General features: G+C 43.1%; 1 protein-coding gene and 1 long non-coding RNA gene across 3 annotated transcripts; one reads left to right on the top strand and one right to left on the bottom strand.

Moving 5' to 3' along the window:
* Nucleotides 1-67: 67 nt before the first annotated feature.
* LOC139572364 (B-cell lymphoma 3 protein homolog) lies at nt 68-25823 on the bottom strand. 2 transcript variants are annotated; one of them, XM_071395092.1, is made up of 9 exons: nt 24327-25823; nt 23687-23849; nt 10927-11035; nt 5830-6031; nt 2255-2343; nt 1988-2065; nt 1557-1724; nt 1073-1177; nt 68-1001 (listed from the first exon to the last, which is right to left on the bottom strand). In XM_071395092.1, exons 1-9 carry the CDS (start codon nt 24970-24972, stop codon nt 714-716), a joined length of 1848 nt encoding a protein of 615 aa, XP_071251193.1. In that variant the 5' UTR covers nt 24973-25823; the 3' UTR covers nt 68-713. The 2 variants fall into 2 exon arrangements, with proteins under 2 accessions (XP_071251193.1, XP_071251194.1); XM_071395093.1 differs by having other exon boundaries at nt 68-994; nt 1075-1177; nt 24327-25822.
* On the top strand, nt 15671-20926 carry LOC139572368 (uncharacterized). Its single transcript, XR_011674390.1, has 2 exons — nt 15671-16240; nt 20109-20926. It is a non-coding gene; the product is annotated as an uncharacterized lncRNA (long non-coding RNA).

The raw sequence follows: 25823 nt of genomic DNA, 5'->3' as shown, positions 1-25823 counted from the left end.
CTTTTGATGACGTTAAAGACCATTAAGGTCGTGCATGTGTCCGTGTGGTGCTATGCATGAGAGGAAATAATGTAGAAAAATATTTATTCTTGGACTTATCAATTCTACATTATTCAAAGTAAACAACAGTTACCCAGAAAAGAGAGCCTGAAAAATAATCATGAATTTCAAGTAAGGTAGCAACATTCAAGACCTCCTGGTGGAGCTCCAGTTTCCACACAGCCATCACACACACGGTGATAACAGTTCTGAATTAAGTCTATTCAGGAAACTGCAATAACGTTCATTCTTCCAGTGTATTAGTCTCTTTACAAATCCATATGCATCCAGCTGAGCGCTAGAAGTACATAATCATACCAGCATAGGCTCTATAGTCCAACAGTAGTAAATAAACTTCCTCCTTGTTTTAAGCTCAAGTCCTTCTAGTCACCAACCAATAACTCAAACAGTGGTGGAACCTAACTCAGCAGGGACACTGAAAGCGCACCTTTTGTCAACTGTTACCGTTGCCCATATTGACGCTCGTGATGGAGACATCTGATTGGTCGCTGCAGTGGCTGGAGGGCCGGGATTGGCCAGGGGTCATTTGGGAGGCAGTAGAGACAGTGGCTGGGTAAGGGATGTTGGTGTGGAGGAGGATAAAGGGAGGCTCTGGATAAAGAGGTCTCTGGACTCCAGGGGAGTAGTAGGCTAGTAGATGTCCTATTTGAACATCAGTGATGGGGGACTGGTGGTGCATTGCTGGAGGGTAGCTGTGGGTCAGTGAGTAGGTCCTTCTCTGGGCCAGGCTGTTGTCCACTGCAGTCATCCTGTCGGAGCCAAGCCTCACCGGCAGCTGCTCGCTCTCCTGGATCTTCATTGGAGACTGGCGGCCTGACAGGCTCTCTGCTGATTGGCTGTGAGGGGAGGGAGTGGGAGGTGCCCTGGGGGAATGGGATGCGCTGCGGTGAAGAGGCGAAGCTGTGGGAGTGGCCAATGGTGAAAGATGGGGAACCTGGGGACAGAGGGGTGTGATGAGTTTACTGTGTGCCCGAATGCATGATGCAGATAAGTCTGTACTCGTCTCACCATTACCTCTGTTCTGTGAGTGGGGTGTGCTCCTGTGTGGTGAGGCTGGTACACACTGAGGTTTGGGCTGCTGGTTTCTGGAGCCCTTCCCTCGTAGTACATCTGTTACCTGAGGACAGCGATCTAAAGGGTTAGGTTACCTGAGTGGACACACATTAACAGTGCTGCAATGACAACTAGTGAGTTCACTGCATCTGTGGGGCTACTGAGTGATAGCATTCCTTAGATTATTTGTGTGTTTTATTGTTGGTACGGTTTGTCATTGGCAAAGCAACAACACAAACTGACAATGACAAGAAAATCATTATTAGGTACAGCCACTAGAGGGAAGCACCCACAAGGATTAGTTCAGTCCTATGTCCACACTATCGTTTATTTAACCCACTAACTTCAGTTTTTATTCTCCTACACATGTGTAAAGCTATTGATTAGCGTGAAACAGAGACCCTCTTCCATAGATCCAGTGCATTCATTTTCTCCTCCCTCACCTTCTTGTTCTTGGCCACCATCGCGGGGGTGTCATTGTGGTAGTTCTTCACACTGCTGTCGGCTCTGTTCTTCAGTAGCAGCCTGGCTGTGTCTACCTGGCCTCGCCCACAGGCACAGTGCAGCGCCGTGTTGCCACTGTACGACTGGCCATTCACATTACAGTCATTCTGAGGGGGCAGGGAGAGAGGACAGAGGAAGCGAAGCAGGAGATTGATGAGAAGATATAAGCGGTAAAAATAAGTAACATGGTTAGTCTTTGATGATGATGTGGAACTAAACAGAGTCACTTAACGTTTTTCTTGTAAATCATTTTCCCAGAAAGGAAAGAAACCTAAAAAGGGGAACAGGGGAGGACCTACTGACCATTTTAAATATAGATGAGCTGACTTCAGTAGAACAGCTGAGTCACATACAACACACGTAGCCTTACCTCTATGAGGAAGTGCACCATGTCCATATTGTTGTTCTCTACTGCGTGTATGAGAGGACTGTGGCCACTCTTGATGTCCTGCTTAGAGAGAGGAGAATGGGGACACTGTAAAGTGGAACAGGAATTAATCTAATGAGTATTACCTGGTATTGAGTACTTGGATGATGCAGTAGGTTCAGTATGCCAGAATAAATCAAAGCCCATTTGAAATGGCCCACCATTTAAGGGGAGAGATGGAGAGTTGGGTAGGGGAGGAAGGTGACTGACCATAGCGTTGATGTCCGCCCCAGCATCCAGCAGCATTCTGACCAGCTCCTTGTGTCCACCCTGTACAGCTAGGTGGAGAGGGGTGAGGCCTGGAGAGAGGGGGGAACAATAAGCAGTTAAGAAGAGAATCACATGCTCCAGAGCCCATGTGTATTCTAGGGGCTTTCTGCTGTTTTGAGTACAAGGCAAACCATGCTGTGCCCAGACTTGTCACACAGACCACCACAGCAGGAAATGCCCTCTTCCCTCTCTGCCTCACACACCCACCACCATGGGACCCACAGCCTGAGTCAAACAGGGGGATGTGAGAATCAATAATACCAGTAGATTAAGCTCTAATCATATCAAATGGGTAGGTCACTTTCAGTGCAATTCAACTTACACAACTTAAGTCAGTCAAGCAACCATTTGAAATGTGTGCTACATATAACGTTAGTATCTGTGTCGCAACTCAAATATTCCCATATGAATATGGGAATTCCCATACATTAGGCATGAATGTTGTAAACATTGGGGGGGGGGGTTTACTGGCTTTATTTGGGGTAGTAGTATACATCTCACCGTTGCCACTTGTTGTAGACTCCCTTCAGCCCCCAGCTGTGCCCTGGACACCATATGTGAATTGATTGCCCCCCCATCTATCTTCAGAGTTCGTACTGTTAGGTGACCTAAACTGGGATATGCTTAACACCCCTTCCGTCCTACAATCTAAGCTAGATGTCCTCAATCTCACACAAATTATCAAGGTACCTACCAGGTACAACCCAAAATCTGTAACCATGGGCGCCCTCTTAGATATCATCCTGATCAACTTGCCCTCCAAATACACCTCTGCTGTCTTCAACCAGGATCTCAGCGATCACTGCCTCATTGCCTGCGTGCGTAATGGGTCCGCGGTCAAACAACCACCACTCATCACTGTCAAACGCTCCCTAAAACACTTCAGCGAGCAGGCCTTTCTAACCGACCTGGCCTGGGTATCCTGGAAGGATATTGACCTCATCCCGTTAGTAGAGAATGCCTGGTTGCTATTCAAAAGTGCTTTCCTCTCCATCTTAAATAAGCATGCCCCATTAAAAAAAAAGAACTAAGAACCGATCTAGCCCTTGGTTCACCCCAGACTTGACTGCCCTTGACCAGCACAAAAACATCCTGTGGCGTTCTGCATTAGCATCGAATAGCCCCCGCGATATGCAACTCTTCAGGGAAGTCAGAAACCAATATTCTCAGTCAGTTAGGAAAGCTAAGGTTAGCTTTTTCAAACAGAAATTTGCTTCCTGTAGCACTAATTCCAAAACGTTTTGGGACACTAAAGTTCATGGAGAATAAGAGCATCTCCTACCAGCTGCTCACTGCACTGAGGATAGGAAACACTGTCACCACCGATAAATCTTCGATAATTTCAATAAGCAATTTTCCACGGCTGGCCATGATTTCCCTCTGGCTACCCCTACCCCAGCCAACACCTCAGCACCCCCTGCAGCAACTTGCCCAAACCCCCCCCCCCCCCCCCCGCTTCTCCTTCACCCAAATCCAAACAGCTGATGTTCTGAAAGAGCTGCAAAATCTGGATCCTACAAATCAGCTGGGCTAGACAATCTGGACCCTCTTTCTAAAATAATCCTCTGAAATTGTTGCAACCCCTATTACTAGCCTGTTCAACCTCTCTTTCGTATCGTCTGAGATCCCCAAAGATTGGTAAGCTACCGCGGTCATCCCCCTCTTCAAAGGGAGAGACACTCTAGACCCAAACTGTTATAGACCTATAGCCATCCTGCCCTAGCTTTCTAAAATCTTTGAAAGCCAAGTTAATAAACAGATCACCGACCATTTCGAAACCCACTGTACCTTCTCCACTATGCAATCTGGTTTCCGAGCTGGTCATGGTCACCTCAGTCACGCTCAAGGTCCTAAACGATATCATCACCGCCATCGATAAGACAGTACTGTGCAGCCGTCTTCATCAACCTGGCCAAGGCTTTCGACTCTGCCAATCACCGCATTCTTATCGGCAGACTCAATAGCCTTGGCTTCTCAAATGACTGCCTCGCCTGGTTCACCAACTACTTCTCAGATAGAGTTCAGTGTCTCAAATCGGAGGGCCTGTTGTCCGGACCTCTGGCAGTCTATGGGGGTGCCAGGGCTCAATTCTCGGGCCGACTCTTTTCTCTGTATACATCAATGATGTTGCTCTTGCTGCTGGTGATTCTCTGATCCACCTCCATGCAGACAACGCCATTCTGTATACATCTGGCCCTTCTTTGGACACTGTGCTAACAAACCTCCAAACAAGCTTCAACGCCATACAACACTCCTTCCGTGGCCTCCAACTGCTTTTAAATGCTACTAAAACTAAGTGCATGCTCTTCAACCGATTGCTGCCCACACCCTCCCGCCCGACTAGCATCACTGCTCTGGACGGTTCTGACCTAGAATATGTGGACAACTACAAATACCTAGATGCCTGATTAGACTGTAAACTCTCCTTCCAGACTCATATTAAGCATCTCCAATACAAAATTAAATCTAGAATCGGCTTCCTATTTTGCAACACCTCCTTCACTCATGCCGCCAAACATACCCTCGTAAAACTGACTATCCTACCGATCCTTGACTTCAGTGATGTCATTTACAAAATAGCCCCCAACACTCTACTCAAACTGGATGTCGTCTCACAGTGCCATCTGTTTTATCACCAAAGCCCCATGTACTACCCACCACTGCGACCTCTATGCTCTCGTTGGCTGGCTCTCACTACATATCCGTCGCCAAACCTACTGGCTCCAGGTCATCTATAAGTCTTTGCTAGGTAAAGCTCCGCCTTATCTCAGCTCATTGGGCACCATAGCAACACCCACCCATAGCACGCGCTCCAGCAGGTATATTGCACTGGCCATCCCCAATGCCAACACTTCCTTTGGCCGCCTTTCCTTCTCGTTCTCTGCTGCCAATGATCTCTGAATCAAACATCTCTGAAGCTGGAGTCTTATATCTCCCTCTCTAACTTTAAGCATAAGCTGTCAGAGCAGCTTACCGATCACTGTACCTGTACACAGCCAATCTTTAAATAGCACACCCGACTACCTCATCCCCATATTATTACTTACCCTCTTGCTCTTTTGCACCCCAGTATCTCTACTTGCACATATCACTCCAGTATTAATGCTAAATTGAAATTATTTTCGCCTCATGGCCTATTTATTGCATACCTCCCTACTCTTCTACATTTGCACACACTGTACATAGATTATTTTTATTTTGTTATTGACTATACGTTTATTTGTGTAACCCTGTGTTTTTGTCGCACTGCTTTGCTTAATCTTGGCCAGGTCGCAGTTGTAAATGAGAACTTGTTCTCAACTGGCCTACCTGGTTAAATAAAGGTGAAATAAATAAAGATCTATTATTGTTTTAGCCAAGTCATGTCTGGCATGACTACCACAAAGGAGCTGGCTATAGCAGAAACAGACTGTCAATTAGGTCGCATTGGAAAGTTCAGGGGAATTTAAACTAATCCCCTGAATTGTCTCAATTGAAATTGAATCGATCCCAACATAGTAGAAGTAGTAACTTACCCTCATAGTTCCTGACCTCCAGGCAAGTCAAGATGGAGGGGTGGGAAAGGACCACAGAGAGGCAGGCCTGCTGGCCGTGTTCACAGCAGAGGTGGACCGTTGTCTGACCGTTACGGTCCAGAGCCCGCGGGTCAGCACCCGCACGCAGCAACGCCTCCACCAGCTGGGCCTGATGGGTAATCACAGCCAGATGAAGAGGGGTCTGAGAAAGAGGGAGATAATTCATCTTTAGACAACAATCTCATTAAACAAGAACATTTGAAAACCAGGAGCCTCATAAACGTTGGATACGTTTCACACTAAATATCTGCTGTCACCATTTATGAAAAGACTGCGCACGTACAAAAGTATTGATTTATAAACTTGGCATGTTTCCCGTTATAGACCCGTTCTGAAACTGCGCGTGTGAACTTACGTTAAAACACCGGCTGAAAAACGTCCATCATTCATCTTTTATGGTGACAATAACGCGCTTATTTGCTGTATACTTTGGAAGTATTCAAATTAGGCGAGGCAATTTTCTAAAGGCAATAGCAAACTTGATCCAATGTCTTTGGAAGGGATTGTAGAATGTTAAACTTTTGCAGTGACATTTTCTGTAGTCCTAGGCTATCTGACAGTTTATGAAAGACAACTGCAAATTGCTGTGGACCTTTTTTATTTATTTAAATAGGCAAGTCAGTTAAGAACATTCTTATTTACAATGACGGCATAACCTGTCCAAACCCTAACGACGCTAGGCCAATTGTGCGCCGCCCTATGGGACTCCCAATCACGGCCGGTTGTGATACAGCCTGGAATCGAACCAGGGTCTGTAGTGATGCCTCTAGCACTGAGATGCAGTGCCTTTAAACCGCTGCGCCACTCGGGACCTGTAAACAGATCGTTTTGAATTTAATAGGGCCTAATGATTTGCATTTACTTTCTCTCAAACCTATGCTGCACTGCCCTCGAATTCTGAAACTATCTACTTAGTGGTAGACACAATTCAATGTAAAATATGAACTGTCTGTTCCCTTGTTAAATTCTACTGCATGTTATAAACCATGCTTACTTTGATGCATAGAGCAAAATACTTGAAATAATATCTAATAGCCCCAATTAAATTAGATCTACATGGTAATTTATTTTAGTCTATATGAACCCATCATGGCCAGAAAAGGTGAAGAATTTATTCTGCAATGGTTATGAAAATATGTAGTGTGTATAAATGCAATATTGTCTACTTGAGAAATGTGAAATTGCAGTATTAAGATGTAACCTACAACAGTCTGTTCCACAATTAATAAACTGCGATCTGGATCGGCCTGCATAGAGCAAAAATACTTGAAATAGCCTGTCGTTCTGCCCCTGAGCAAGATGGTTAACCCGCTGTTCCCCGGGCGCCAAAGACGTGGATGTCTTGGACAACTGACTAGGTATCCCCCTTTCCCCTTGTAGGCCTATGCTACCTCGTGAGTATTAAACCATCACAGAAAAGGTGAGGGATTTTTTTTATGCAATGATCATGGAAATTAAAAATAATAACCCAGGATTTAGATGCCTATTTCTAATTATTTTAAAATGCTAAGATAAATTCTCACTAAAGGCAAATTATTGAATCTTGTTATTAACCTGTTAATTATGAATAAGTGTGTCCATCATATCCCCTATTTGCACAAAATACTAATCTGCTTGCAATGCTTCAACCACTAGAAAATGTGCATAAACATGGTCTAAAGTTTGCGGGAAGGTGAGCACATTTCCATGTCAAGCTCAGTTTTTATAAATGCCAACTTTTGCATGAACGAATGTTTGGGGTTATATTTTGTACATACGCACGGTTTATAAATGAGGTAAACCATTTTTTTTTAACCAAGAGGAAGAAGGAGAAAGAATAGTGTATTACTCCTGTTAATGGAATCACATCTCCATCCTGTTCTGCAGGGGGAAGTTCACAAGAGCTGATAAACGATTGGCTAGATAAGGTTGGGCATACGCCCCCAAACAAACCGGAGCCGCCCAGTCACGGCACAGAAGGCTTTATTAGCATTAGACATCGACAGACAAAGATAAACGCCATACAGGATGGTAAACACACTATCAAAGTCCAAAATGCAAAACAGCTAGGAGATGGCTTCCACCAAGGTCAGGATACAGCCCCATATGTTTGTTTTTCTTGTTTCAAAATGAGGTGCACCTAAAGTATTTGAAAGAACTCATGCTTTTTCAAGCCAGGTCGGATGTGATCAATGATGAGGTAAAAACCTGTTTTTGTCTCAAGTGACCGGAACAGCCCATGTTGTGTAGGAAAGCCTGGGACCCGGCCCAGGTGATTCCAGAGACATGCCACTATGCAGGGGATTGCAGATTCCAACACGGGTTTACTGAAAGCACTTGTGCAATCCAGGATCTTCCAGAGACTATGGCCAATGATTCATTGATTCGTAAAACCCGATTTGATAAATGTTAACTTCGTCAGTGGTCCAATGTCCAGAGACATTCAGAAAGGGTTTAGGGAAGTCACTTGATCTGGAATCTATCATTGTTCAGTACGATTAATCTGTGGTCAGGATGATGTTCATTTAGTTTCACTTTTGATTCAGGAAAAGCACATACTTAGTGTGTGTGTGTGGGTGGGTGGGTGTGTGTGGCTATGTTCCAGTAAAGAACAGCAGTAAAATACCAAAGCAGTGGCGGGAGAAAACACTGGTGAAATGCCTCCAATGTCTCAATGCCAGTGGCCTTCACTTCCGGAGAAAACCCTCCTATTTCCCTGAATCCTCAGTTACTCATGACTGATCTCACACACACCCGAGTGTTTGACCTCCCATGAACTACCAACAGTCTGACTCAGTCATCTTGATCTTCCTAGAATGTCCCTGAACATGAAGCCGTAAAGGACGTAACCATCAACATGTCACAATACTTAATCAAAGGCCAAATCAAAGCTTTTATCATGGTCCAAAAACACTCAAGTTCATTGAGTTTAGTACTAGCTTCCTGTAAACCATTCCAGAAGGACAAACAAAAACAGCACAGATAAGAGGGGCAGAGTGGGGACGGAGAGAAGGGGGAGCATAGGGCAAGAAAGCCAGGGAGAGGAATAGCTGGAAGTGGTAGAGAGGGGAGGCAAGGGGATAGACGGGATAAGAGGGGAAATCCCTTCCCTCTCCCCTGCTGGCTGTGTGTCCAGAGTTACATTCCAACGAAATGAGCGGATAAACCAGAAGAACAGAGGAGTGGAGGGGAGAGTTCTAGGTATGAGGAAAAGCCTTGAATGGGTGGGTGTGTGCCAGACAAGGATACAAAGAACAGGAGGAGGAGGAGGTAAAAACAATATGAGAAACTAAAGGTGTGCATAGGGTGTACTTCCTGGTATGACCTGTTAATGTTATAGTTATGCAACTTCCCAGGAAAGACTAACAAAGGTCCTTAACATACCATGGAAGAGCTCATTCTGCTAGTTATTTTGCATAATTTATGCAATAGGAGGGGTCAACTCACAATGTACTGAGATAAGATCAGAGGGAGAGAGACAGACTAGCGCAGAAAGGGAAAGTCCCTGATTCTACCCTCAACCTCAGCAACAACTTATGTTGAAACAGTGCAGAGCAGGGGGGGGATCATGTGACTTCTCAGAATGAGGATACTAAGTGCACATACACATGCACTGTAGAATCCTCACACAATACACTGCATGCCACAAGCATACACACACAAAGCATAATGTACAAAGTGGCAACGGTAGTGTTAAGGACATGGTCATTCATTTGCAATATCTGAACAGTTTCCAGGGAATCTGCATAACTTAACATGGAAGTAGCATTGGCCAGAGAGAATTGGGAAGTGCACCAGCTAGTAGATGTCAGTGTTTGGTTAGTAGTAGTGACAGTGTGGGAGTATCAAACAGCTGTTTCATAGCACCAGTGCTGCAGCTGATCTGGTAGTCGCACAATGTGCACATGCAACTCAGTACTGATATTAACTCTGTCGAACCATTTAATTAAAGTGACCACTGAAGTATTGTTTGGACTGCACAACACATTGAATTGCTTAGAATGGCTATAGAATTTGTAAACATTGCTGACAAAAGAATGTTAAAGTATTGTGCAGTGTGTTTTTAAGATGTTTATTTTGGGTTACAGACTATCCTATATAGTAATTTACTTGATTATCACTGACAAATCTAATAAACAATAAAATAAATTGTTCTCAGGCTTGGCATTAGGGTCATTTTGTTATCTAGCACAAGCCTATCTGGTAGTCACAACATTGTGGCGAGCATCATGTCTCTCAGCCTGGACTGAAATCTCCCCCTGGCTCCTCACATGGTACGAACGTATGCAGCCTGTCTGCTAGACTATACACTACAGACAGGATATCACTGTAAATGCCTCGGTCTCACCTCAATGGTGAGAACACACAACAAACTACCAACGTTATTTCTGGTAAGTGAGCGATGTGTTGTCTGAAACCCCAGTTCTGTGTGTGTGTGTGTGTGTGTGTGTGTGAGTGAAGGGTTCAGGGTGATTTCTCTGGGGTGATTAGGCAGACTAACAAAGCTGCAGAGGGGATGTGGCATTGACAGGACGTGATGGCACGCTGGAGGGGGGAAGAGGACTCATTTGAAAGTGATGGGAAAAGGCCATGGGGCATTGATGAAAAGAGAACAGAGCACAAAATATCACTTCAGAACACACAGCCCTGAACAAAGGATACCGATCATAGCTCATCCTTCCAAGCAATAGTTTTGTGCGTGTGACTGGCCTGCGGTAAGCACAGGTAACCAGAAACTACATTTCTTCTGATAACCGGCAGCCGAGAGGTGTCTGTCTGTACGGTAAAGAGGCTGGGCGAAGAGGAAATCAAGGACTTCCTCAACTTTCCTTGTTGTGATCTGAAATCTGCAGTGAGTGGCAAGTGTGTGTGTACTTGTTTTCCTACATTATCAGGACCCCAATGTCCTAACAAGGTAGAAAAACTACTTTTTCAGGTCTTGAGTTTTTTCCAAATGCTATTTTAAGCTTAAGGGTTTTGGGGTTAGGGAAAATAGGATTTTTACACTCAAAAGCCCTGACATTTCTGAGAAAACAGCTGTGTGTGCATGTATCGCACCTGTCTCAGGTTGTTGTAAATGTCCAGGTCTGTGTGAACCAGTCCCAGGAGAAGGATCATTCTTTGGATCTGAGCGTCCTGCCCCTGCACCACTGCTATGTGAAGAGCCCTGTAACACATACACCGGAGTCAAAACTACACACAAATAACAGGTACACATACATTCTTATACACACAAACTATTTAAATGCACACAAAAAATTGACACACTTTTTCACACAACTCCAGCATGGTTGTAAAGTGGCTGCTGATATGTCATGACACAGAAGCCCACTGATGCCCTGACTAACCTTTTAAGCCAGCTAACTAACACGGCCAGGATAGGAACTGATTGACTGACCTGAGAAATCCTATGGCCTACAAACTGACTGACAGACTAACTGGCATGTGATGGCTGACTGTGTAAAACCTTTACACAATTGCGGTAGAAAGTTTACACAAACCTACAATATGTTGACAAAGTCAGGCTAACCCATAAATGTATCTCACTGGTCTGCCCCTGCAACACCTGTCTGCCCCTGCACCATTACTGAATGACGAGCACTGGCCAACTTCACTTGACCTATGACCTGATTCTCCACAACTGACAGGCTGAGAGAAGAGCAGTGTGGTGCGTGACTCATTACAAAGCCTGTTGAAAACTGATCAAGTTGACTAGGAAAGTGATATTTATATTGTATGTAAAGTGAAAGAACATAGGAACAAGGAAGAATGACAGGAGTTCTTTATTTTATATATATATATATATATATATATATATATATATATATATATATATATATATATATATATATATACACACACACACACACATACATATACACACACACACTTTCGAACGGTAGTGCGTGGGTGTACACCCACACACTACCGTTCAAAAGTTTGGGGTCAAATGGCAGCTTCATTAAATAGTACCCCCAAAACACCCGTCTCAACAGTGAAGAGGCAACTCTGGGATGCTGGCCTTCTAGGCAGAGTTGCAAAGAAAAAGCCATATCTCAGACTGGCCATTAAAAATAAAATATTAAGATGGGCAAAAGAACACAGACAATGGACAGAGGAACTCTGCCTAGAAGGCCAGCATCCCGGAGTTGCCTCTTCACTGTTGGTGTTGTGCGGGTACTATTTAATGAAGCTGCCATTTCAGGACTTGTGAAGCGTCTTTCTCAAACTAGACACTAATGTACTTGTCCTCTTGCTCAGTTGTGCACCGGGGCCTCCCACTCCTTTCTATTCTGGTTAGAGCCAGTTTCTTGGCAATTTCTCACATGGAATAGCCTTCATTTCTTAGAACAAGAATAGACTAATGAGTTTCAGAAGAAAGTGCTTTGTTACTGGCCATTTTGAGCCTGTAATTGAACCCACAAATGTTGAGTATCTGGCGCATCAGCTAATCTAAAGAAGGCCAGTTTTATTGCTTCTTTAAATCAGAACAACAGTTTTCAGCTGTGCTAACAATTGAAAAATGGTTTTCTAATGATCAGTTAGCCTTTTAAAATTATTAACTTGGATTAGCTAACACATCGTGCCATTGGAACACAGGCGTGATGGTTGCTGATAATGGGCCTCTGTACGCCTATGTAATGTAGATATTCAATTTTTTTTAAAGGCAGTTTCCAGCTACAATAGTCATTTACAACATTAACAATGTCTACACTGTATTTCTGATCAATTTTATGTTATTTTAAATGGACCAATTTTTGGGGGCTTTTCTTTCAAAAACAAGGACATTTCTAAGTGACCTCAAACTTTTGAATGGTTTTGTGTATGTGTGTATATATTTTTGAACAATAAGTGTACACACACACACGTTCAAAAGTTTGGGGTCACTTAGAAATGTCCTTGTTTTTGACATTATGTATATATTTCAGAAGCTAATTTCAGTAAACACCCGTTTGGTTTGATGTAATTTCCTGTTGTGTGACAATGGCACGGCTCTCTGTATTGGGGAAGATAATCACCATTAAACCATTAGAACTACGGTCTCTATTAGGGGATTTCTGTGTGTTTTCATGTCTTTCAGCTTCCTCCAATGAATATCAATCGTAAATGCAGAACAAGAGAAAAAAAGGTTGACAGGAAATTGGGTAGGGACATTTTGAGAGAGAATCATTTAAAAGTACCTTCACTAAGAATTTGGGGTTAGCACAAATTTATGGTAATTAGCTTTTTTTGTTTACTTCCTAATCTATTGTCCATTTAAACAGAGTTACAACAGACTAAAGAACATATTGGTGTTTGGCATGTCTACCTACTGCACATACAACTAAAGTCTGAGGAGATGAGTAACAACATATTTTCATACTGCAAAGAGGAAATGGAAAATAAAGAAAATACATAGGCCTGCACACAGAGACCATCTTTCATGCATTGCTCAAAGACAGCTCTTATACAAAACAAATTTAGCGGAAAACCCTTTTAAATCTCCAGCATCTACCTTGTTGGCTTTCTAACACTAGTCACAAATGGTACATGCTGCAGGCCTACACAATACAAATGTAATGTCCCGAGACAAAAACATGTCATTCTCTTTCAGAGAGTTGTGAGTTGATATGTCATACATTCCTCCACATAACTACACTGAACAAAAGTATAAACACAACAGTGTTGGTTTCATGAGCTGAAATAAAAGATCCCAGAAATGTTCCAAAAGCTTATTTCAACAAAAAAAAGTACACATTTGTTTACATTCCTGTTAGTGAGAATTTCTCCTTTGCCAAGATAATCCATCCACATGACAAGTGTGGCATGTCAAGATGCTGATTAAACAACATGATCATTACACAGCAACTGATCAGTATCTGACCGTAAGGCGCTACAGAGGGTAGTACGCAAGGCCTAGTCCATCACTTGGGCCAAGCTTCCTGCCATCCAGAACCTATATACCAGGCAGTGTCAGGAAAGCGCAAAATATTTTCAGACTCCAGCCACTCAAATCGTAGACTGTTCTCTTGCTACCGCACGGCAAGCGGTACCGGAGCGCCAAGTCTAGGTCCAAAAGTCTCCTTAACAGCTTCTACCCCTAAGTTTTAAGACTGCTGAACAATTAATCATTCAAATGGACACCCAGACTATTTACATTGAACCCCCCCCCCTTTGTTTTTATACTGCTGCTACCCCCGCACATTTACTCAGTACCGGTGCCCCCTGTATATAGCCTCGTTATTGTTATGTAATTCCACTGTGTTACTTTTTATTTTCACTTTATTTTGATTTAGTAAATATTTTCTTAACTCTATTTCTTGAACTGTACTGTTGGCTATGGGCTTGTAAGTAAACATTTCACGGTAAGGTCTACACCTGTTGTATTTGGCGCATGTGACAAATAAAATTAGATTTGACAGGTGCGCCTTGTGCTGGGGACAATAAAAGACCACTAAAATGTGTAGTTTTGTCACAACACAGTACCACGGATGTCTCAAGTTGAGGGAGCGTGCAATTGGTATGCTGACTGCAGGAATGTTCACCAGAGCCTTTGCCAGATAATTGAATGTTCATTTCTCTACCATAAGCCGCCTCCAACGTCGTTTTAGAGAATTTGGCAGTACGTCCAACCGACCTCACAACCACAGACAACATGTATGGCATTGTGTGGGCGAGTGGTTTGCTGATGTCAACGTTGTAAATGGAGTGACGGTGGGGTTATGGTACGGGCAGGCATAAGCTACAGCCCACGAACACAATTTAATTTGATCAATGGCAATTTGAATGCACAGAGATAACGTGACACGATCCTGAGGCCCATTGTCGTGCCAATTATCCTCTGATATCACCAGAGCCTTTTGTTCAGTAGAAATGGTAGTACAAGTCCATAGCTTGAGCCAAAAATTCCCTTAGCATCAACAAAGTGAACACAGGTTTAATTTTTTTAAAATATATATATATATATATATATATAAAACTCACAACTTATGCTCTGGATCGGTGTACGACAGCGTGTCCCAGTTCTTGCCAATATCCAGCAACTTCGCACAGACATTGAAGACGAGTGGGACAACATTCCACAGGCCACAATCAACAGCCTGATCAACTCTGAAGGAGATGTGTTGCGCTGCACGAGGCAAATCGTAGTCACACCAGATACTGACTGGTTTTCTGATCCAAGCTCCTACCTTTAAGGTATCTGTGACCAACAAATGCGTATCTGTATTCCCACTCATGTGAAATTCATAGATTAGGGCCTAATACATTTATTTCAATTGACTGATTTCCTTATATGAAGTGTAACTTAGTAAAATATTTGAAATTGTTGCATGTTGCGTTTTGTATTTTTGTTCAGTAGAAATTTTAGTACTAGTCCGTAGCTTGAACCAACAATTCCCTTAGCATCAACATCAAAGTGAACACAGGTCTAAAAATATATATAATAATTCACAACTTATGTTGGAGGGCTCGTGTGAGAGATAGGGAGAGGTCATACAGCTTAGCTCTGTTTTGCCAGGCAGAGAGAGACGGACTTGACAGCTAAAGTAATATTTGGGTGCCAAGCCGAAACATTACATTCTTTCTGAGCTTGATTTAAGGCAAGTCCTAACAGAACACTTATCAGCATACGGCCTTGGGTGGATCTCAGAACTGCCTCTCTTGAAGACAGGTGCGTGCCTACCTGCACTTATGAGTAATTCAACCTAACATTATGCATTAGGAGTATATTGTGTTATACAGGGCAGTATGTTACTAATACAGACTGATCATTGAGACATTATTCATCTCTGATCAACCTGTGTCACCGTAGACCTTCATATTCACACACACAGAGTGGCTGGATGGATGCATCTTTCACAAAACAATCACAACACAACACGTACAATGCATAGCACAGGTGTGGAGATATGTGGTAACATTATACAGAGCCTGAGGTTTGGAGGCGGGTGTTTGACTGATGTCAATGCAGAAGGCAGGTCTAACCAATCACAACCAGCCATCTCATCCGTGTAGCTAGTGTAACACAGACCAAAACATGTCAACAAACCATAGCCAATACAACCTTGTTTTCCTCATTTCTTATTCAACTTGAGTAAACAAATCTTTCACATAGAGAAAGACACAATAGGGATGACAGTTTGTCTTTGTAATTGAAACCCATCTCCATACAAGTGTAGTTCTAACCGGCATGGTGGTGACTGGTGCAACTGAAGATGACCACAAGACAGTCTCATAACAGTAAAACGTGCAACAGTGTTGACGCCCCTCTCTCGCAATCTGACCTGACTAACGGCCATACAGCACAGTGAAGCCACTCAGCCGTCTGATCAGAAAAACAGAAATGGTTTGGCCATGTGTGTCGGTTCTTTCCTCTTAGCTCCCCTTACCGGTAAGTGAGAAACACCCATCACCACACACACCGTACAAATACCACCCCTCACCACACACACACCGTACAAATGCCCTTCACCACATTCACAAGTGTATCTGTCTAAATGGCTGACCCCATTTAGTCGACTTGTCGATTGTTTGGTCGATAGGCTGTTGGTCGAGCAGTATATAATATATATTTTTATGGCAAAAGTGACCTGATGGATTCACTCCTGTCTCAGTGGACTAATCCATTGTGGAGGCCGGGGGGATTGCTCATCAGAATCACCAGTAGTACATTTCATTTCCCCAATTTCTAGTCTACAATGTTTTATGGTAATTTCTGTTAATGCATTCAATTTATTACTACTACAACAGTCTTTTACCATTCTCATTGTCAGAGTGTACACGTTGTTTGAGGATCGCACAACCTAGGCTACACTTCTGAGGAACAAGTTTTGGTTTATTTCATTCCATTTAGGAGTTGTCAATTTATTAATTGTAATTTGTAGCGCTTCTGTTAATGTTGAGCAAGGACGAGCACCTGACCATACATACAAGTAGGCCTAGGCTACCTGGCCTGCGCGGACATATAGGCACAAATGTGCCCATTTGGGGATCTGATAGTATTTCTGATCGTCTTAACTCACCACCACAGTGGAACTTCTGAAAGTAATTTTTTCTTCACCTCAAACAGCGAGTCAACTAAGTCAACTAAGTCTGTTTTTACATCCATTGAGAATGACAAGGTCATGACAAGGTCATCCTCAACATAGACTATTTGAAAAACATTTTTAGCTCTCTTTCGATAACCACTCAGCATGAAAGGGAGAAAAAAATAATGCTCTGATCCCGTGGAAACTACTTATCCCTTGCGCAAATAGCCAAGAGCTACAGTGCCTTGCAAAAGTATTCATCCCCCTTGGCGTTTTTCCTATTTTGTTGCATTACAACCTGTAATTTAAATATATTTTTATTTGGATTTCATGTAATGGACATACAGAAAATAGTCCAAATTGGTGAAGTGAAAAATGTTCTTGTTTTAAAAATAAAATAAAAAACGGAAAAGTGGTGTGCATATGTATTCACCCCCTTTGCTATGAAGCTCCTAAATAAGATCTGGTGCAACCAATTACCTTCAGAAGTCACATAATTAGTTAAAGTCAACCTGTGTGCAATCTAAGTGTCACATGATCTCAGTATACATGCCTGTTCTGAAAGGCCCCAGAGTCTGCAACACCACTAAGCAAGGGGCACCACCAAGCAAGCAGCACCATGAAGACCAAGAAGCTCTCCAAACAGGTCAGGGACAAAGTTGTGGAGAAGTACAGTTCAAGGTTGGGTTATAGAAAAAATATCTGAAACTTTGAACATCCCACGAGCACCATTAAATACATTATTAAAAAATAGAAAGAATATGGCACCATAACAAACCTGCCAAGAGAGGGCTGCCCACAAACTCAGACCAGGCAAGGAGGGCATTAATCAGAGGTAACAAAGAGACCAAAGATAACCCTTAAGGAGCTGCTAAGATCCACAGCGGAGATTGGACCACTTTAAGTCGTACACTCCACAGAGTTGGGCTTTACGGAATACTGACCAGAAAAAAGCCATTGCTTAAAACTTCTTTAGGGATAGGGGGCAGTATTCAGAAGTTCGGATGACTAAGGTTCCCAAAGTAAACTGCCTGTTACTCAGGCCCAGAAGCTAGGATATGCATATAATTGGTAGTATTGGATAGAAAACACTCTGAAGTTTCTACAACTGTTAAAATAATGTATGTGAGTATAACAGAACTGATATGGCAGGCAAAAACCTGAGGAGAATATATCCAGATGTTTTTTTTTTGTTGAGGTGACCATTCATAATGGCTGTCTATGGGAAAAACAAAGGAAATCCTCCCAGATTGACATCTAGTGGAAGCCATAGGAACTGCAGTCTTTAGAAAGGGTTTCAGCTTGTTTTTTGAAAAATGAGCTAGAATTTGTAGTTTTCCTAGGTGGCTCTCATTTTGACTGTAGTCTTGTTGCGCGTGTGGATGAGGGTGCGCACTTCGTTATTTATCGCCGGTATTGAACACACTATTCTCCGTCTTAAATTTTATTGTTTATTTACATATTAGGGTACCTGAGGATTGATTAGAAACGTTGTTGGACTTGTTTGGACGAAGTTTATTGGTAACTTTTGGGATTCCTTTATATTCCTTTTGAAGAGGGGAACAGGTGGATTACTGAATCAAGCACACCAACTAAACTGACTTTTTTGGGATATAAAGGACTTTATTGAACAAAACGACCATTTGTTATGTAGCTGGGACCCTTGGGATTGCAAACAAAGGAAGAGCTTCAAAGGTAAGTGATTTATTTTCTCTATTTCTGACTTGTGACGCCTCTGCTGGTTTGGAAAATGTTTTTAATGCTTTTGTATTACGGGGCGCTGTCCTCAGATAATCGCATGGTAAGCGGCTGGATTAACAAGAAGTTAAGCTTTTAAATGATGTAAGACACGTATTTTCATGAATGTTTAATATTATGATTTTTGTATTTTGAATTTCGCTCTCTGCAATTTCACCGGATGTTGTCAAGGTGGGGCGCTAGCAGCACGTCTAGCCCAAAGAGGTTTAAAAAAAATAAGATACACATTTTGCCAAAAGGCATGTGGGAGACTCCAAACATATGGAAGAAGGTACTCTGGTCAGATGAGACAAAAATGTTGCATTTTGGCCATCAAGGAAAACGCTATGTCTGGTGCAAACCCAACACTTCTCATCACCTCGAGAACACCATCTCCACAGTGAAGCATGGTGGTGGCAGCATCAAGCTGTGGAGATGTTTTTGGTCAGAATTGAAGGAATGATGGATGGCTCTAAATACAGGGAAATTCTTGAGGGAAACCTGTTTGTCTTCCAGAGATTTGAGACTGGGAAAGAGGTTCACCTTCCAGCAGAACAATGACCCTAAGCATACTGCTAAAGCAACACTTGTGGTTTAAGGGGAAACATTTATATGTCTTGGAATGGCCTAGTCAAAGCCCAGATCTCAATCCAATTGAGAATCTGTGGTATGACTTAAAGATTGCTATATACCAGCGGAACCCATCCTACTTGAAGGAGCTGGAGCAGTTTTGCCTTGAAGAATGGGCAAAAATCCCAGTGGCTAGATGTGCAAAGCTTATAGAGACATACCCCAAGAGACTTGCAGCTGTAATTGCTGCATAAGGAGTCTCTACAAAGTATTGATTTTGGGGGAGGTGAATAGTTATGCACGCTCAAGTTCTGTTTTTTTTTGTCTTGTTTGTTTCACAATAAAAAATATTTTGCAACTTCAAAGTGGTAGGCATGTTGTGTAAATCAAATGATACAACCCCCCCCCAAAAAATCTATTTTAATTCCAGGTTGTAATAAAATAGGAAAAATGCCAAGCGGGGTGGGGGTGAATACTGTCGTAAGGCACTATATGTCTGTACGCAGCCCACAGTAGCGGCACTTCACTACCATCTTAATTTGCCTAAAAACTCCCACCAGATCAACATTGGCACTCAAGTGATTACAGTGATAATAGGTCATCCATCAAAAACAACTGACTAGGTTCTCCCATGCAGTGAGGAAGCAGAATTAATGAATCTGCAGCAGAGTCTTTGTCACATAGTAAACATGTATTTGTGGAGTATGTGAGTAGACGACAAACATGCATTATTGCAGCACAATGAGAATGGCATCAGTTCTGATTAAAAAGAGTCCCCAGATGAGTATTTGCGAGGTGCCTCTCCCAACATTCCTCAAAAAGCTATCAACACCTAACTAACCTAGTAACAAGTGTCTCCATTCAGTGCAATGGTGAGATTATCACACACTTGAACAAGGTTCCTCTCTTTCTCTTTCTCTCAAGATGAAACTGTGCGCTCTCCTGTTCCTGGAAGTGGGGCAGACCACAGCCCCAGATAACCCAAAGCACACTGACGCAGGAGCGCTGGGCCGCACTCAAACACACACACACTGAGCGACAGAGACTGGCAGTGGCGTACATGTGGTATCCTGTTTGGGGGGAGGCGAGGGAATGCGGGTTGCTGTGGCCAGCAGACCAGCTGAGAGAGCGATGACTCTAAGACAGGTGTATTAAACAAAGGGGAACCAGAAACACACCACAGTCCAATTTACAATAAATCATTTTTAAAAGCCCTTTGTCATTTAGCAGATCCTCTTATCCAGAATGCATACATTTCTTACTTTTTGCAAACTGGACCCCTGTGGGAATTGAACCCACAACTCTGACATTGCAGGAACCAAGCTCTAACAACTGAGCCACCCTAAGTCTGCAGCCTGACATAGCCTTTATGGTTGCTTGTCAGTTTTGGAAACGATTAAAAAAAGAATTGCTTTATTGATCTTTAAAGCAGCCTCTATGGTCCTGGCCTTTGGAACAGCGTGCCGGAGGATTTGAGGGCGGGCCTCAGAAACTGGAGAAATTTTTAAGAAGAATCTTAAGACATACCTTTTTAGCCTTGCTTTTACTTAAGGTGCTTTTAGTCATACTATTTACATTTTTTTTATACCATTCTATATTTATTTTAATCAATTAGTCTCATGTCCACTTATTTTATTGTTATACTATTTAATTTGTTAAGCACTTTGAAATGCAAATGTATCCTCTAAGAAATGTGCTATATAAATAAAGTTTGATTTGATTTTTGCCATGGCAGCACTATAGCTATTTCCTCCAGTTTATTGACCCCTCCCCTACCTACATGTCTGCATAGGTTGGATGCATATCCCTGGCCAAGCACAGCGGTGAGCCAAAGTTGTTGGGTACAATACATGTGCTTTACAAGGAACTGCTGAACAAACTTCCTCCCCACCTGTATTATATAAGCATGACTATACTCATCAAATACATTGTGTACTGTCCCCATGTTACTGCACTGACTACACACCTGTCTTTCATTCAAGCAGCTAGAAGGACAATGAACAGGGGAGTGTGTCACAGAGGGGTGAGAGATGAACAGGGGAGAATGAGACAGGGGTGAGAGAATGTTAGTGAGAGATAAGCAGGGAAATTATCAGAAGAAAAAGCGAGAGAGATCGATGAGGGAGAGAGAGAGAAAGCGGTAAATGAGGAAGTGAGGAGCGGATGTTTGGGTTTTGAGCTCATTCATTTAAAAACACAGAAATGAAAACAGAGATACAGAAAGACCTGAGAAAACCGCAGTCACACATTGAGAGGTGCACGCTCAGAGGTTTTCCCGAAACTGAGGGGCTCAGAGGTGATGAGAACTGAGGATTAACATCCCATTGACGTATGTACGCACGCACACACACAGACACACTTGGGGATGGTTGGGGGCTGAGAAGCGGCGCTGTCTTTCTGCTGAAATCTAACTTTATCAGACAGACCACAATACAATTAGCTACCAGCCAGGGAAATGTACTTCTTTACAGTCTACCACTTCATCAAGTAGTTTGACTTCATAAGAACAACACCCAAAAGCCCCAGTGCAACCGCCTAGGTAGTTTGATTTTTCTTTTTAAGTACTTTTTTTTTTATGCCACAAAAAAACGAGCACTGAAATGTAAATGCACTTTAATACTGATAAATCTTAAACATCCTGTGATCAGATTGCAAGGTGTTTTCTTCCTAATTGATTTCAGTGCTGGTCCCTGGGCTCTACATCACATGAAATCATCCCAAGCGGAACTGCCATGGCTCGAAACCCACAGCCAGGTCTGTACTTTCTCTATCATGTGTTTTTTGTAATGGGATGCAAATGACAGTGACACACGGCACTTAAACTACAGGAACATGACTTTGCAATGTCATGCTTGGAAGGACTTATGATTTCAGTCACATGACTATTTTTGTATCGTCCTCGCATTTCTGTCAGTGAACAGGTGAGTGCTCAGGTGTAGCAGGTCATAGTGGGCATTGGTGCGTGAGGTTGGTATTAACATGTGATTGAATGTACCACATCCACTCCTTAACCTCTGACATAAGGTGACCAGACGTCCCCGATTTTGGTGGCATGTCCCAGGCTAGTACTGGCAATGTCCCTGATTATCCCCCAGAAAGAAAAGCAACTCTGAAGTTAAATTGAGGCTGATATTTCAGTAATCAAAAGCTATATGCAATCGGATTTCAATGTAAAATTTGTCTCACCACTTGTATCAAACTTGTTTGCTCCCTTCTGTGAGAACATTTGGTCAGTGATTCATTGTAACAACCGCATGAACAACCATGCCCATAGCCAGGAAACCTTTCCAACAGCATAGGCTACCAAACTGGGGTGATTCAAAAATGATCACGGTAGGCTAAAATTAAGAAACATCTGAGGGGTTAATCCATTTGTGTTATAAATAATTAACGTATGTGAAAGGACTGTAGCGGAAATGTATAGTTAAAAATAATTCCATGGGCGGCCTCCCGAGTGACGCAGTGGTCTAAGACGCTGCATCGCAGTGCTAGCTGTGCCACTAGAGAACCTGGTTCGAGTTCAGGCTGTGAGCAGCCGGCCACGACCGGGAGACCCATGGGGCGGCGCACAATTGGCCCAGCGTCGTCCGGGTTAGGGGAGGGTTTGGCCGGCAGGGATGTTCTTGTCCCATCGCGTACTAGCGACTCCTGTGGCGGGCTGGGCGCAATGCACGCTGACACGGTCACATTGGTGCGGCTGGCTTCCAGGTTACGTGGGCGTTGTGTCAAGAAGCAGTGCGGCTTGGCTGGGTTGTGTTTCGGAGGACGCACGGCTCTCGACCTTCGCCTCTCCCGAGTCCGTACGGGAGTTGCAGCGATAGGACAGGACTGTAACTACCAATTGGATACCACCAAATTGGGGCGAAAAAGGGGTTAAAAAAATATATATATATATTATTCCATGAGATATTTTTATCTTCTTTCTTCATGTTTTTTGGTGTGTTGTTATCTGGTCACCTTACTCTAATAGTCATCCCAGCGACAAGCCTGTCTCTCATAAGAAAGACTCACACCAACAATGCAAACAGACACAGAACACGACACACACACAGTACAGATCACAGAGGTCAAGTTCAATTTCAGAATCCCCCTCACCCAGTGACACTTTCACTGAGCAGCAGAGCAGAGAATTGACTCCAATAATCATTACGGAGACAGGAAGTGAAATGAAGGTAAAGAATGTGGTGGGGTGTGGTGTGGTAAGGGTACACACAGCACACTCCTCTCTCACCACCAACACCCCTCACAGCCAGGTGAATCATAGACCAAAACAAACAGACTGTGTGACATCTCCTCTCCCTCCAACACATACCTAACTGATCAGGGTCAAATGTTTTGAAATGGAAAACAAAAATGACCTACTGAACTCGACCCAGTCCATAGCGCCTAGCAGGTAGTCAGAGTTAGCAAGGAACCCTCAGAGGGCAACAGTACTAGGCCCTATCTGCTTCATGAGACTAACTGAAGTTCAATGCATGTAGGGTTTTCAAAAACAAACATACGTGTCGCCGTCGTCATCTTGGCACGTCGCCTGGGCAACATCTGCCAGCAGGTGTTCGGTGTGTCCCGTCGGGTAAAGAGAGGACTGGAGGTGAGAGACAGGCACGTTCACAACCAGCGGTGACCTGCTGGGCCAGGAGTAGAATGGGTACCCTGGATAGGGATCTGGGTGACCGAGGGAGGGAGGGGGCAGATCGAGAGAGATGTTTGGTACAATACTGTGAAATAAGGAAATTACAGATGACCCATTGACATGTTTTGCAAGTTTTTAATCAGTTCAATAATTTATCGCTGGAAGGTCTGGCAAAAGAGTTTCTCAATGACTGGGGTTCCAAAGCAAGACTAACCATCACTGCACAATGCTATGAAGGAACATACCACAGAAAAAAACAGTTTGATTCCAAGGCAAATGACCACTAACTGATTCAGAAGTATATTCTCTTTCAAACCAATACCTTTGATTATAGTCAAATTAATACACTTATAACATGACTGTCAGATATGATTACGCATTTTGTTTTGCTCGATTAGGGGAAAAAATAAGAAAATGCGATGGGATAAACTTTGAATAATAATGTCATGGGCTGTACACTTTCATTTTAATATTTTTTTACGTGTCTTTTGCAAGGGCGACTAACTTACAGTAAGGACGGGGTGCTTGCATTGAACGAACCGGACCGACGCTTTGGTGTCCATTGTCAAAACCGCTGGCGACGGACAATTGTCTGTGTGAGACGGATGCCAGGGAACCAATATTCTCATTGTCGTAGCTCTGTAAAAAAATATTTGGAGGACTCGGTCTGCAGCACAAGTCTTTGTAGGGGGATAAGCGCTCCTCTCTCTCGGGTGGGGTACGTGACTGTTCCGGCGTCTCCCATTCGGTAGGAAATTGACGTTTCCTAAAAGGAAGCCTCGAGGAAGATATGTCCTGTGTTCGTGTGTCTGTTGTGCTGCGCTCACCAGGGTTCGGAGTGAATGGCGTGTGAGAAGTTACAGCTGGGGAGTGTTTTTTCTCCAGAACTGCCGGGTTTCCCGTGTTCACAGGAGGTTTTATCAACGATGATCCACAACGATGCGCCAGCGGCTCCACAGTAGGGCTGGGATTTCCGTTTGGACAGTCATCCTCCGTGAGTGGGGCAGTGGGATACGGCACTCTCACCCGAACGGAGAGACCTTTGCTGGTGGGAGTCCAGGCGGCACCGTTCCCACACTCCCTCTTTGTGGTGCGCAAATCCAGTGGCACTGTGGTTTGAGTCTGGTGACCGTTCATGGTCATGGTCCTCCGCATGAATACGGATCAAATATCCTGGAATCAGCCTCAGGTGTTTGTCGTCTCAAAACATAGCAGTGATTCAAATGCGAATTCAATTTATGTTTTCTATAGCCTAGGCACAGTCTCCTTCTCCACGAAAGTATCCAAATGTCGTTTTGCATTTGGAGTTTAATAATGTAATTTGCCATGCCAATACAAGAATGGCTCGAGGCTATTCTCCAAATCCATAAGTGTTCCTTTTGAGAATTTGTGGACACTGATAATTTAAATAAATTAAAATCACACAACTGACTCGTAAATGTTTTGAATATGATAAATAAGACTTTCGAATAAACTAACTGACGGTAACACACCTGCAATATAACTGCAGGTAGGCAAGTGAAGAAAATCAGTAGGCTATTATGTTCCTCCTTTTATTGCAACGAATCAAATAGTCCGTAAACTGTCTCTCTCTCATTCACATAACCAAATCCGCGAAACTGGGGCTTTCCCTTTCGTATAAGAATTAACTCTTTACCTTCCTGTTTGCAAACTCAAACAGTGCGTTCTGACGGTCTACTTTTTTTTTTTAAACCAACACCTTTAAGATATTAAAGGTTTATTGTAACCTATATAACTTAAGTGTTCAATGTTAATTAAGACAGATGATTGATTTAATTCACTTAATGTTCGAATTCCTGTTTTACCCCGGTTTAGGCTATGGATTGACCTAATATGTCAACGATGCCAAATTGTTTTTGGGGATTTTAATTTAGGACTAGCACAAACTCTGCTAGAGATGGCAAAATGGCACGCAATGCAAGAATTCTGCATAGAGTGCATTTGGCACCAGGAAGTTGTGAGAAAAAAGGGTTTGCATGTGATCT

The sequence above is a fragment of the Salvelinus alpinus genome, chromosome 4 (assembly GCF_045679555.1).
Source record: "Salvelinus alpinus chromosome 4, SLU_Salpinus.1, whole genome shotgun sequence".
Classification (NCBI taxonomy): domain Eukaryota; kingdom Metazoa; phylum Chordata; class Actinopteri; order Salmoniformes; family Salmonidae; genus Salvelinus; species Salvelinus alpinus.
Note: the sequence above shows the minus strand (reverse complement) of the source record. Positions and strands in the feature narration are given on the sequence as shown.

What these genes read in the sequence shown, in the direction of transcription:
- LOC139572364 (XM_071395092.1), bottom strand. Translation starts at nt 24,972, where the DNA reads ATGCGGAGGACCATGACCATGAACGGTCACCAGACTCAAACCACAGTG. An exon ending in GCAAGCACCCCGTCCTTACT is followed by an intron (nt 23,850 to 24,326) that starts GTAAGTTAGTCG and finishes TCGGTCACCCAG; the next exon opens with ATCCCTATCCAGGGTACCCA. An exon ending in CCCACTCACAGAACAGAGGT is followed by an intron (nt 1,002 to 1,072) that starts AATGGTGAGACG and finishes CACACCCCTCTG; the next exon opens with TCCCCAGGTTCCCCATCTTT.